A 12910-nucleotide genomic window follows, 5' to 3' on the forward strand; every position below is an offset into this window, starting at 1 on the left:
CTCGTCTTCCCGCTGGGCTGGCTCTTCCAAGGTTCGCTGGGCTGGCTCTTCCAAGGTTCGCTGGGCTGGCAGCGGCAGAAGGAAGGCTTGAGTGGGGAAGGCAGGCAGGGAGCAGAAGCCAGAGGGCTGTTGGGGGAGAGTGAGAGAGGGGCAGGGAATCGTTAGTATGCATAGTCAATAATAAAACCAAGGCATGCGTCCTGATTTGCTGTGCTCTCCTCCTTTCTGTCATGTTTTCGAAGGGAGGAGCCGGGGAGAGGCGGTTATCCGCCAGAGCTGGCACCGGTGAAACTTCTCACCCACAGGCGCTGCTGAAGTTAGCAGGATCGCTAAGCCGAGCGAGTGGCTTCAGCAGCCCAGAGACTCCTGCAGCCTGCCGCACAGCGGGGGCCAGCTACCGCAGAGGCCTCAGGGGTGTCAGCTGCCCTTCCTGCTCCTGCTCTTGGCCTTGTTCAGTAAGTGGACCCAGTCCTAGGAAAGGAAAAGCACTTGCTGAGTCAGCCTGAGTCAAGAGCAATTCATTGCTCTGCAGGATCAGGCTGTAATTGAATTAAGTGGGCTTGAAGCAGCAGTTGCTCACAGGCACATAGGAGCTTATTCCATTTGTCATGTTTGGTTTCACCCTCATTTGTTTCTGGCAAAGGGAAAAAATAACTGTGGTACTTTGTCCGCTAGAGGCCTTCCCTCCACCAGTGCCATGGGGTGCAAGAGCTGTTTTGGGGGGTGCAAGACTCTCCTGCTTTGATACAAGGGTAGGTCAGTCTTCTGCACTGTGGAGCTTTGTTCAGCTCTCAGGCACCTCGAGATCCTGTTCTGACTGGAAACCTTAGGGGACGTTTGTAAAAGCACCTCGCGTGGGAAATTACACCCCCTTGTGTGCAGTGAGAGATACAGTTAGGAGTCAAAGGCAGATTTGCTTTCAGGAAGGCTGTATTCTTAAAGGATTTAGGCCTAAGGCTATGAGCTGATTTTCCACAGGGAGTTGGGCGCCTAGGTAAATCCATGCCCAAGAGTTTAGGCCACTTTTGAAGAGAGGAATTAGGTCTTGCTGTGATTAGATGTTTTTGGAATATGAAGTCCTGTCTCCAAGTAATTCATGGAAATTCAAGGTGCTTTTTTTTTTCCCTCTCTCTCTCTCTCTCTTTTTTTTTTCTTTTAAGGATAATCTAAGTAAAGCCTGGCTGGCCTTTCCAGATAAAACATAGTTATATGGCTGTGTATGCACTGAATTGATCTGCTAGGGAGTTGTTGCTTACAGTCTGTGGGAATGAGCCCTGTCGCAGGCAGATGCCCTTGGGAAAGCTGGCACCTGGTGGTGGTCTGGACCCCTCTGTCTAGTACAGCTCTCCCGGTGTGGGCAGGGCGTGCTTTCCTGAGCTGCACCCCCACTGTGCCTCCAAACACTGGCTATCCAGAGGTGGACTTACTCTGGAGAAATGAGGATCTGGTCACCACTAAGTCTGTTGAGCGTTGAGCCTCTTGGCTGCAACTGCTGGCAAAAGCCCTTGATGAATGCTGCGTTAACATCCCCACCTACCTCTCTTCCCACCCTCTCTCCCTTTCTGGCCAGTGCAGTGTTTCAGCCACTTGAATGGGAAGAAAATTGCTGTGAATTCCTTACTGTGATCTATAACTGTAGAGTAAGATTACCTCGAGCTTTAAGAAGGGAGGGCAAAGTGAGAAGTTTGAGAAATTAGGAGGATTCCTTTGTCTCTAAATTATGATACATCCTAATATAACATAACAGTGGTTTTCAGTTTCTGGATCCTTAAAAATTTCCAGCGGAGATTGGGAATCTTGAGTAGTAGATTAAAGCAAACTGGTAGTAGACCTGTTCTTGTCTGTTGCCTCTTGGGGACAGCTTAGGGGTATTCTGCCAAACCTCTAGTTGTCAACAAACTACAGGTTGGAAATTGATGTTTTTAAAGAGACTTTTTCTCAGCATTTGTCATGGGCACGCTGGGATAGCTCTGGGCCCCTGATGCTCAAGGGCAGTCTCTTCCAAGGATTTCTTCTCTTCCAAAGCCTTCATTAAGTTCCATTAAGCATAATCTCAGACAGGCCCTGGTGCTGGTTTGCAGGGATTTTGTGGATGGCATAATCTGTAGCCTCAGAACAGTACAAAGAAAGGAATGCAGTTCTAAAATTACCCTGGCTTCTGCTAATCCTTAATAAGGCTACAAATAAATTCTGGCTTGAATAATTACCTAACTTTATGTCAGTTTGGGCAGGTGATTGAAATCAGTATTGATCGTTTTGCTCAAGAAATGTGTAATCCAGTTGGAGTGGATTAGCAGTAATGCCCAGTACTTTTAACATGATGGTTCCTTGAAAACATTAAGTTTAGTTTGTTTCCTGCTATACATCTGCTGATTTCTCCCCTCATTTCCACTACCAAAGCCCCAAAATATATTCTAGCCAGGAGAAAACTCGGTGGAGTTGCTCTGCTGTGGAAAACTTGTCACTGCCCCTACCTGCCTCATACAACATAGAGAATGCCTCCTGCTCCCTCCTGGCAGACCTCTCGTGCCTCCGACGTGCACAGCTGAGTTTCAAATTCCTCCCCCTTCATGCAAGCTCCAGAGTGTGAGTTCGAAAGGCTGCAGAGCTCTCTGTTGCCTCTGGGAGATGGTGTAAATGCTGGGAACGGTGTGAATGCGAGTATGATTGTTAGTGTCTTTCAGTAACTGGGCCACTGGGCTCTCTTCCCAGTTTCCTCCAGCTCAGGCTCTCAAGTTGAACAGCAGCAGTTGGGAGAGCTGGAGCCAACAGTACTGACAGCACAGTATCTTGATCATCAAACACTTGTGAGCACTCACCATGGGGAGCTGGACTCCCCCACGGAGGTGACCCCCATGGACCTCAGTGGGGAGGGGACAGAGTGCAGAGAAAGAGCCACAGCTCTGGGTCAGCAACCCACTTCTTCCGGGGACTCCACACACACAGACACAAGAAGAGCTTGTCTAAAGGCCTGTGTGTGATGGTTCCTAGTGTGCTGGAGTAGGAAAGGGAAGGGCTGGCTGTGTATTGCAGGTAACCAACCTCTGGAGACAGTGTCCCACCAGATGTTCCGTCTGGAGAGAGTGCACCAGGAATGATGTGTCCATCTCTGGGTTCCTTGCACCCCAAGGTGGCTCAGCCCCTGAAAGCCTGACTGCTGAGAGAGAAGAGGGAGTAGTTTTATGCGAAGAATACTTATACGGTGGGGAGGAGACTGCATGGGCAGGGATGGGCTGTGCTGGCAGGTCAGCTGAACATTATGGCATTTGAGCTCTGATTTGTTCCGTAACTGGTTATGTACACTGTACCTCAGTTGTGCCTGCCTATAAAAGAGCTACTGATCACAGAAATATAGGACTCATAGTACCTATTTTCATCCTTTGCACTGGAGGAGGGTCAGTAGCATCCTGGTCTTTACAGGATCATTTGTTTTGATGACAAATTCCTTGCAGCAGCAACTGCCTTTTGCTCTGTTCAGACCAGTGGCATTCCTTGCCATGCTTCTGTCAACCATGCTGGTTGTCTACAAACATCCAATGCCGTGTTATTCCTCCAGGTTTTTCTGAGTAGCTTATGAGCTGTAAGGATGTTGCTATCTTTAAATAACTTTCGGACGGACTTCTTGTTGAGGATGTTTTGAAGCATGTGAGCAACCCCTCTCTGACTGCACCTGGAAGAGAAAAAACATCTCTGTCCATTTTGAATGTTTTGGGCACAGAGCAGCATGGTTTACCTTGTATTTGTGTGAGTGTCACATAGCAACCAGGAGAGAAGATCCCTTTAAAAGAGCGAACTGGTTCTGAAGTCACTATGGCTGGCCAGCATCCAAGGATCTGATGCAAACTGGGCTCTTGAAACTGTCAGGTGCTCAAGTCAGCAGCATCTGTCTGCATGGTCATCGATCCTTTATTAACTAATTAACTCCTGCTTTTTTTTTTTTTTTTCCTTACTGACACCAGGCAAAATAACATAGTACCACCAAGCACGGTGATACTCTCCCACTTTTTGGAAAATGGGTGAGCAAGTTTCAGGAGGTTTGGGGATAGGGGCTGAGGGTCTGTCACATTGCAGCCCCAGCCAGCCTAATCTCACCAGAGACTGGAACCTGTCCTGGGAGCATCACAGCACTGTGGCAAGAACAGTACAGTTGGGCACCTTATGTCCTCCTGAGTCCCTCTGGGGACGCAGAGGCTCCAGCACAGCCCTGCTCCCTCCCGTCCCTTTCTGGTGCTGGCACGCACCTCGCTGCCCTCAGGATGACGCTCTGCTTGTGCCCGCCCGCCAGGGAAGGGGGGGCTCTCGGCCCTTCTCCCGCTGGCTGCTGGTGCAGGCAGGCTCGGGGCAGCGCCGCTGTAGTTGTGGGAAGGGAGGCTGGAGCAGAGCTTTGGAGGCAGCCGTCCAGCAGGGCTAGGCTGCCCATACAATTTTACAGATACTCGAGCAGGGCTGGCAGTAATAAGTAGAGTTTTGAGAAGCTGCTGATCTTTGCTTTAGGCTGATGAAGGCTTGTTGGATTCAGAATAAATATATATCTAGTAAAACATTACGAGAGCTTCAGCTGAAGCACAGACAGAATAACAAATTCTCCGCGTAATAAAAGCTTTGGGCTGGATTACTGAGCCAGTAGAAACATCAAAGCTTGTGGTAAGGGAGGGCTGCTATACCAATCTATAGACTTAAACCCTTCAACAAGCAGCGATTATGTAATTAGTGCTGGTTGCGCGACGCTCTGCTGAACCCCTGCAGCAGCGTACGGCTCCGGCAGTCGGACTGCGATCATCCCCGCTGCCCGGTGGGGTTTTGCAGCGTTCAAGGTTGGGTGCAGCGCAGGGACCCCTTTCGAAGGCTGTTTTGCTCAGGCGCCCAGCGGTAAGCAGAGTGCCCCGAGGGCCCTAGCTACTGCAGACAGACGTAGGTTCTGGGTAGGTTCTGGTTTGGAAAACGAAACAAAGGAAGGGTTGAGAGGTGACATCCAGGTCACGTGGTGTGTTTTTCTAGCAGAAGCATCAGACTGACAACGCCTGTGCCAGGTTTAGCTGTAAGATTTGGCTATTAACGCTGTTAACTGTTGTCCAGCAGCAGGATCTGTTGGAAGATAGATCTCCGGTGCTGTGCTCCAGCGGAGCGTGGCAGAGCACCAGCGCACCACGGTGGGGCACAGCACTTGGAGGGCCTGGGCTCTGCATGGTGCTCAGTGTCTAGTACCTGGTGCGTGGTGAGCAGTGCCCGGTGCCCGTGGGCGGTGCGTGATGCCTGGTACCTGATAGCTGGTACCGGTGCGCAGTGCGCAGCGCCTGGTACCCGCTGGGCCGTGACCAGTGCACCGTGTGATCAGTCCGTGTGTGGTGCCTGCTGCTCGGCACCCTGTGAGCAGTGAGTGGTACCCAGCGCGTGGTGCCTGGTACCTGGTGCGGGGTGAGCAGTGCTGGTGCGCGGGGTCCTGGCGTGCGGCGCCCCCGGTGCGCGGTGCACAGTGCATGGTGCCTAGTACCCGCTGTGCACGGTGCCTGGTGTCCCCCAGTGCTGTGGTGCTCGGTGCCCCCCGGTGCCCCCCAGTGCCCCCGGTTCTCGGTGCTCCGCGGTGCCCCCTGGTGCTCGTTGACCCCGGTGCCCCTCGGTGCCCCCCAGTGCCCCTGGTGCTCGGTGCCCCCGTTGACTCCGGTGCCCCCCGGTGCTCGGTGCCCCCGTTGACCCCGGTGCCCCCCAGTGCCCCTGGTGCTCGGTGCCCCCGTTGACTCCGGTGCCCCCCGGTGCTCGGTGCCCCCGTTGACCCCGGTGCCCCTCGGTGCCCCCCAGTGCCCCTGGTGCTCGGTGCCCCCGTTGACTCCGGTGCCCCCCGGTGCTCGGTGCCCCCGTTGACCCCGGTGCCCCCCAGTGCCCCTGGTGCTCGGTGCCCCCGTTGACTCCGGTGCCCCCCGGTGCTCGGTGCCCCCGTAGACCCCGGTGCCCCTCGGTGCCCCGGCGCGCGGCGCTCTCCGCGGGCGCCCCCTGGCGGGGCGGGGCGGGGCGGGGCGGGGCGGGGCGTGTCCGCCCGCGGGTGGCGGCGGCGGCGGCGGCGGCGGCTTTGTGCGGAGCGGGAACCGGAGCCGGAGCCGGAGCGGGCGGCGAGGCCGGGCGGCGGCGGCGGCACCATGTCGTACCAGGGCAAGAAGAACATCCCGCACATCACGGTCAGTGCCCGCCGCCGCCGCCGCCTTTGTGCGGCCGCCGGGCAGCGCGGGCCGGGAGCGGGGCGCGGCCAGGGAGGACACCCCCCCCCCCCGCGGTGGGTCCGTCCCCGGCAGCCCCCCCCCGCGGTGGGTCCATCCCCCGGCAGCCCCCCACCCCAGGCAGCCCCCCCCGCGGTGGTAGTGGGGTCCTTCCCCAGGCAGCCCCCCCCCGCAGTGGGGTCCGTCGCCTGGCCGCCCCCCCCCCCCCCCCCGCAGTGGGTCCATCCCCTGACCACCCCCCCCCCCCCGCAGTGGGGTCCATCCCCGGCCGCCCCCTGCGGGAGCAGTCCCCCCCACCCCCCCGCAGTGGGGTCCATCCCCTGACCACCCCCCCCCGCAGTGTGTCCATCCCCTGACCATCCCCCCCCGCAGTGGGGTCCATCCCCGGCCGCCCCCTGCGGGAGCAGCCCCCCCCCACCCCCCTGCAGTGGGGTCCATCCCCTGACCACCCCCCCCCGCAGTGGGGTCCATCCCCTGACCACCCCCCCCCCCCACAGTGGATCCATCCCCTGACCATCCCCCCCCCGCAGTGGGGTCCATCCCCGGCCGCCCCCTGCGGGAGCAGCCCCCCCCACCCCCCCGCAGTGGGGTCCATCCCCAGCCGCCCTCCCGGCCGCCCCCTGCGGGAGCAGCCCCCCCCTGCAGTGGGTGCATCCCTGGCCGCCCGGAGCGAGGGTGCGGGGAGAGGTGCGGTCTGGTCTGGGCGTTGGGCGCAGCCGGTGCTGCCCTACGAGCGCGCCCCCGTAGACGGTCGTGGCCCCTGCTGCAGCACAGCTACGCTGTTTGGTGCGTTGAAGCGCGCGAGCCTGCCCGCGCTCCGATCCCTATTGTTCTTGGTCTGCGACAGGAACGGGGCTGCCGGGCGGGCCGTCGCACCGGGAGCAGAGAGCAGCCACGGGCGCGTTGCAGCCCGGCAGCGGCGGCGGCGTCTCCTGCCGCGTCTGTAGGCAAATGCCATCGGCCGGCTGCGGGCCGCTCCCTGCCCGGTGCTGCGGTCCCTGGCTGGCGCGGCACCGCAGGGCGACCGCACCTGCGGCGGGGACGCGCGCCTCCGCACCACCTCCAGCGCCGGAGGGAGCCGGGAGAAGCCCAGCTCCCTTCCGTGCCCCTCTGGGCTTGTCTTTCTATAGGGTTTCCACGCGCCGGTCCGGCCTGCACCCTCCTCTGCGGGGTGCAGCTGCTCTCTCCCTCGCTGGGTTAAGGTGGCTGGGTGTGTTTTTTCTGGGAAGGTGATCAGGACTTCTATCTTGCTGATGGCTTTCCTCAGACTTAGCCTAGCTCTTGATTTTCTTCCAAAAATGGTTATGGTGTCTAGGACAAAAAGGAAGAACAAAGCACTCAAGCTTAATTATTCTCTTTAATGTATGGATGTGAGCAAAATGCTCCCAAAGAAGCACAAATATCATTGACCAGTATAAAGAGAAATCCTTCTGTCATCCCAGCTGATTCAGTTCCTTTAATTAGCAGCATTACCTCTTCACAATTTTTACCTTTTCTGTATCCTTAGAGCACCACAGTGATAACATTACTTCTGTAGGTGGAATTTCTCCCATTCCCTGGGTCTTTTTATACAAGGACCTTTATAATACAGCTATGTGGAGCCCGTTCCCACTCCTCTGGAATCCAGCAGGGACTTTCTGACTTCAGTGCTAACAAAATCTCGCACATTGCTTTATTTTTCCCACTGTTAAATCCTTTCGTCAGCTACTAAAGCTCAAAATGCTGTGGTTGAGCGGTGTCCTTGTAGCTGGCGCTACAGGTGGTTGTGGTCCGTGACTTCGGCGGCTCTGCGATGACGCTCCGGAACTCGCTCGCCCTGTTGTTCCGCAGCATCGTGCGTCCTGCCTTTGGTTGGGTGGAGGCGATTCCTCCGAAGTTCTGGGCAAATGACCCGTATGGCCTGCAGCCATGCCTTGAGCTCCGGAGGAGGCAATAAAGAACTGAGGTTGTGGTTTGGGTATTCTTGTCTTTTTCTAATAGTATGTCAGAAAGAAAATGTCAGCTGCAGTGTCTTCCCTAGAAGTAAGCCCCTTCAGTCCCTTTTGGCAGACTGTGGTTCCCTTGGGTATTGTTTTGGTTGTTTATTCCTCAGATTTCCATCCTAGTATCTGTTCTTGTGCATCAGGCTGCATAGCAACTTCCGTGGATGGCAGATTGTCGACTAAGCTGCACTTGTTAGAAGAGCGAATTGGGGATTGTATTGTGCCGTTAGGCTATAGGATATCTCAGAGGCCTTTTAAAGCATCAGAGCTGAGGTGTCAGGAGTATGAGGGGACACCGAGAATTACAGGAGCCTGTTTGTGCTGGGACACAAGCATAGAGGACTGAGCCACGTGAGCACAGGGAGTAGTGCCTTCATTGCCTCTGTAACCAAGCAGCAGGCAGGTTTGGCTTTTGTGAAGGATGTATTGGAAATCTGAGTATTTTTGCTTCCCGACAGCTATTGTTTGAACTGTCTAGTGTGATTCTGGAGATGCACACTCTCCTCCTACTTCTTTCCATGCACAACAGAGCTGCAGTCAGAATTCATAGTAACTGTCTGACAGAGATCTGTAGAACATCAGAATTTGCCTGATGGATCAGTTTGCAGCAATTTCTAGTCTTTTCTGGGAAAGCCATTCTAGTGGAGAATACAGGAGTATGACGGAGGGGTGCATGTGTTTGTGGAGATATACAGGTGTGGGAATCATTCCCAGCCTGAATGGGGAATACCTGATCAAAACATAGGTGTGACAGTATGACAGGCAAGCCAATGGAGGAGGACTTGGAAGGCTGGGCGTATCTGATGCCATGTGGGCAGGACACAGGGGAACGGAGGGGAGGGGAGCTGATAATCTTTTGGTTTTGTCAGATTGACTACTTAACCACCTTGAGTCCAGGAGTGTTGCTCTTCACCGTGCCTTAGGTGGTCAGAGCGCATCAGACTGGCAAATGCGGTGTTGCTTTCCAGAAGCGTGCTGATGCTTGGGTGCTCAGCTCTGGAGAAAAGTCATAGCAAACCTTACGTTTTATTGAGAGACTTATTAGCTCATTTTCTTCGGTTGTGAGATATAATCAAAATAATTTCCTCTCCTGCTGTCCGCGTTATGTTTTCCTATCCCTGCAGAAAGAGAAGCGAAGGATTGAAGTGGGGAAGTGGCTTGCCCTGGTTTCACAATATAACTGTTAACAGAGCTTTTGGTTGAATCAGAATCTCCTGGTCTTTGTGCTTTGATCACAGAAAACCTTCCCCATCCCAGATAGATTAGGGTTCCCAAATCTTTTCGTGGTGTGGGCTATGCCCATCTCTTTCAACCGCCTCATCACAGCCCACAGGTATCGTTACTGTGGTATCTCTGACGCCTATAAAGCAACAAGGTCTGCACAGGGATGGCTGGCATCTCGTATCAGGTACGAGTGGGGAGGAAAGCCTCAATCATGTGTCAATACAGACTTCGGTAAACCGGCAGCCGTTAGCGTAGTGTTCCTTACCACGCAGACCGTGGGGAGTGAGTGAGTGTAGTTAAAGACCAGCCATCTCTGTATTTCCAGCCTGGGGCCTTTCCACGCTGCGTGTAATGCATTAGCGAGAGCTCTGTATAAGGAAGAGTCATCCAGCGACTGATGAAAGAGTGCTGCAATTGTCTCTTTTACGAGGGAAAGAGCGGTGAAACCACACACCTGCTCCCGTGCAACACTAATTACACCCTTGTGCCTTGTGAACAAGGTGAGCGCTATTCTTGGCTGGACCTGGCTGCCTTCTGGAAGCGACTGCCTCCCTTTCCCCTTGCAACATTACACCGAGAAATGTTCAGACAACCCCCGATATTTTGGGATCTCAAATGATCAGATGATACTTAAGAGCGGCAGGAGCATAGCGTGGGCGTGAGGGAATGGGTGATAGTTTTGAAAGCTTCTTGTAATTCATCCCAGATGCCAATGGGAAGAGGAACACAGAAGGTTGAGTACGAAGAGCTGCCCTGGGGCAGAGGTGTTGGGACTGGTGGTGCTCACACCAGGTTTTGGCAGAGTTGTGCTTGAAGGAAGCTTCCTGGCATGGCCTTGTGGGGAAGTACCCAGTCTGCTCGCAGTGGTTAATGACACAGCCTGACACGGGCTGGCAGGGGACTGGGTGGGTGCAGAGAAGCACAGACAGCTCTGGCAAGGGAAACAGTGCGTTTATTGTAATCCGAGGCTGCTCCGGAGGAACATGCTGCAGAAGCCTGTCTATTAGTCGGACTTGTTTCCTCATAACAGTTTCATTCTCTTCCTCTCTCCTCCTCCTCCCCTTTACATCTGGATGTATCCTTGGACAATGCCAGAGCCTGTAAATGTGATGTCATTTGGATTTTATTTTGTTTTGTTCCTTGCAGTTAATAGGTAGGAGCTAATGCAGCCCTTCTCTCCTAGTGCGAACAGAGGAGAGCGTTTGGCAGCCAGGCGTGAGGAAGATCCCGAGACAGAGCCCGATCCCCTTGAACGGAGATCTCATTCATGCTCCAGCCATAGCAATTTAATTTGTACACTAACAGAGTTAGCACTGAGCAGCCCTTTGCATCTGCCACAAAATGGCCATTTGTGTTTGTGTGCAGACATGTTTTCCTAGTTCATATCGACAGTTTATTCAGTAATTGTCAGGTATGACCGTCTCCGGCTCCCTGTGCCACTTGGGCCTGTTGCCCTTTGCTTCCTCTGGTCTGAGGAGCTGGCGGGGGGGGGGGGGGGGAGAGGCAGGGCAGCATCAACAGCATTTGCTGGTGTTTCTGCACGGTAGCAAGAATGAATCCCAGGGGCCAACTGGGAAAGCAAGTCAGGTGAGGTTTACAAGGTAGGGATAAGACAAAAATCAGAGGCCCAACCATGCTGTTGGATCTGGGCAGGTAGACTTATTTTCCTGCTTTGTAGGCTTGGTGAAACCAAGGAGGAACTGCCAGGGCATAGGTTATACGGGAGATATATGGGAGAGCTTTTATGTACACTTGGCTGGGATGTAAAACAAGGGTCTCCTTCCCTGTGTTTCTAACCGTGGCCCTGATTTGCTATAACTAAGGAACGAACACCTGGTAATAGATATTGGCAGGATTGAGCCTTAGGTACCAACTCAAGCAGAAATGGAGAGGTGGCATTTCTTTGCTTCCACTTTTTCTGCCTCTTTTTGTCTCACTGGACCTGTGAAATAAACCTAGCAGGTGTCTGTGTCAGTATCTGGATCTTATGCCCCAGCTCAAGGCAGCTGTGCTTTGAGTGTGGGATGCTGCAGGAGTTTTTCTTGGGTAAAGTGCAGAAATGCAGAATCAAATAAAAGGTTCTCTTTGGATTGTATTTTGTAAAAGTTGTCCTCCTTAATGGAAAAAAAAAATTACATGACAAATACTCAGAATAAAGTTATGTAAAACTTAGCCAAAAGAATTTGGTGTTTGTCGCCTTTTTTTTTTTTTATAAGTGTCTATTTTTGTTCTGTCTCTTTTGCAAAATGCTGTTAGGAGCTGAGCACTAAACACACTGCTCTTTCTCCCCTTACCTGCATGATTCTTTTGTTTAGAAAACTCTAGATTCCTTCTGCTCCTTGCCCATGTGCAGCCTGTAGCTGAGACATTTGTCTAGCAAGCTGTCTTCAGCTCGTGGATCCACACAGCAGAAGCAGCAACCCCCCTGTGCAGAGCAGGGAGCAGATACTTCTTCTGTATCCTAGCGGTGTCTGTCCCACAGGGCTTTGCCAGTAGTTTCAGTGGGCCTTAGAAGCTTCGAGTGTTTTTTTAGGGAACTGTAGATGTGGGACTGACTGCCCTTTCCTTTTGCTCCTTACTAACAAGCGATAGCCATGAGGCTTTTATTACACTTCTTATCAATGAATCTGTCCTCCTTTCTTAGGTTCTACGAACAGATTGAACATTGGCACTGGGAATTTGGATAGTTCAGCCCAAAGGGCTGTTTATACTGTTTATTCCTGGCAAATTACTTAATACAAAAAACTGGGTCTTCCTGTGGAAGTTTGCAGTGTGTTTCAAGGTTCTGCACTCTGTTGGAGAACTTGGGAGAACAATGTCTCCATCAGGTGTGAGACTTGTGTGAGCACGGCGAGGAAAGAGCAATCACACGTTTAAACTGTTAACCTGTATTTTTATGAACAGGATTCATCCATGGTCCCAGAAGGCTTCTGGGAGAGGGATTATTCCTGATACTGTTGCATGGTAATTTCTATCTACATTTCTTGCAGTGTTGCTTAAATGCTGTTCACTTGCATCTATAGGAGCTGTGGCTCAGTTATCTTCCCCCTGTGATTTACAGTCTATAAACAACTGGCTGCAGTTACACTTTATACTTCTAGGGTTTTTTGAACTTAAAATGACATTGTTATTAGTGAGACAACATTTAGATAGATGCAAAACAAAGGAGCCCCTAAGTACCTTGTGCCAGGGAGGGAGAGAAAAAGTGGCTCGTCGACAGCATCCGTTTCCATTCAGAGATGGTTCAGGGTCCCGAGGGTCCCAAAGCCGAGGGCCCCTGGCTCCGTGTGTGTGCACATCTGAGAGATGCACGGCGCTGGCTGTGAGAGTCGGCCCTAAAACCCAAGATGCTGAGGCCAGCGTGTGCCCAGCTGTGCTCCTACCTTTATTATAAATCAGGACAACATATGCAAATGAAAGACGCTAATGATTTAGTAAGGGTCTAGCTGGGGCTAGTGTCTCTTCTCAGGGGTTGTGATCTGTTAAAAAGTCAGT

At 53.2% G+C, this 12910-nt stretch overlaps 1 protein-coding gene across 4 annotated transcripts in view; it reads left to right on the forward strand.

Moving 5' to 3' along the window:
• Positions 1 to 12910, forward strand: part of DPYSL3 (dihydropyrimidinase like 3) — a 52518-nt gene that overhangs the window by 14647 nt on the left and 24961 nt on the right. Inside the window, exon 1 of one of the 4 annotated variants that reach the window (XM_068959613.1) lies at positions 288 to 455. The exons of 1 other annotated variant lie outside the window; for it this stretch is intronic. Coding sequence is in view for 2 of the 3 variants with exons in the window: in XM_068959612.1 (XP_068815713.1) it covers positions 6132 to 6170 (39 nt within the window). In the remaining variant the exon portion in view is untranslated. Of the gene's footprint in view, positions 1 to 287; positions 456 to 6014; positions 6171 to 12361; positions 12380 to 12910 lie in introns of those variants that run through there. 2 more of the 4 variants (XM_068959612.1, XM_009678594.2) reach the window with 2 other exon arrangements.

The sequence above is a fragment of the Struthio camelus genome, chromosome 13 (assembly GCF_040807025.1).
Source record: "Struthio camelus isolate bStrCam1 chromosome 13, bStrCam1.hap1, whole genome shotgun sequence".
NCBI lineage: Eukaryota > Metazoa > Chordata > Aves > Struthioniformes > Struthionidae > Struthio > Struthio camelus.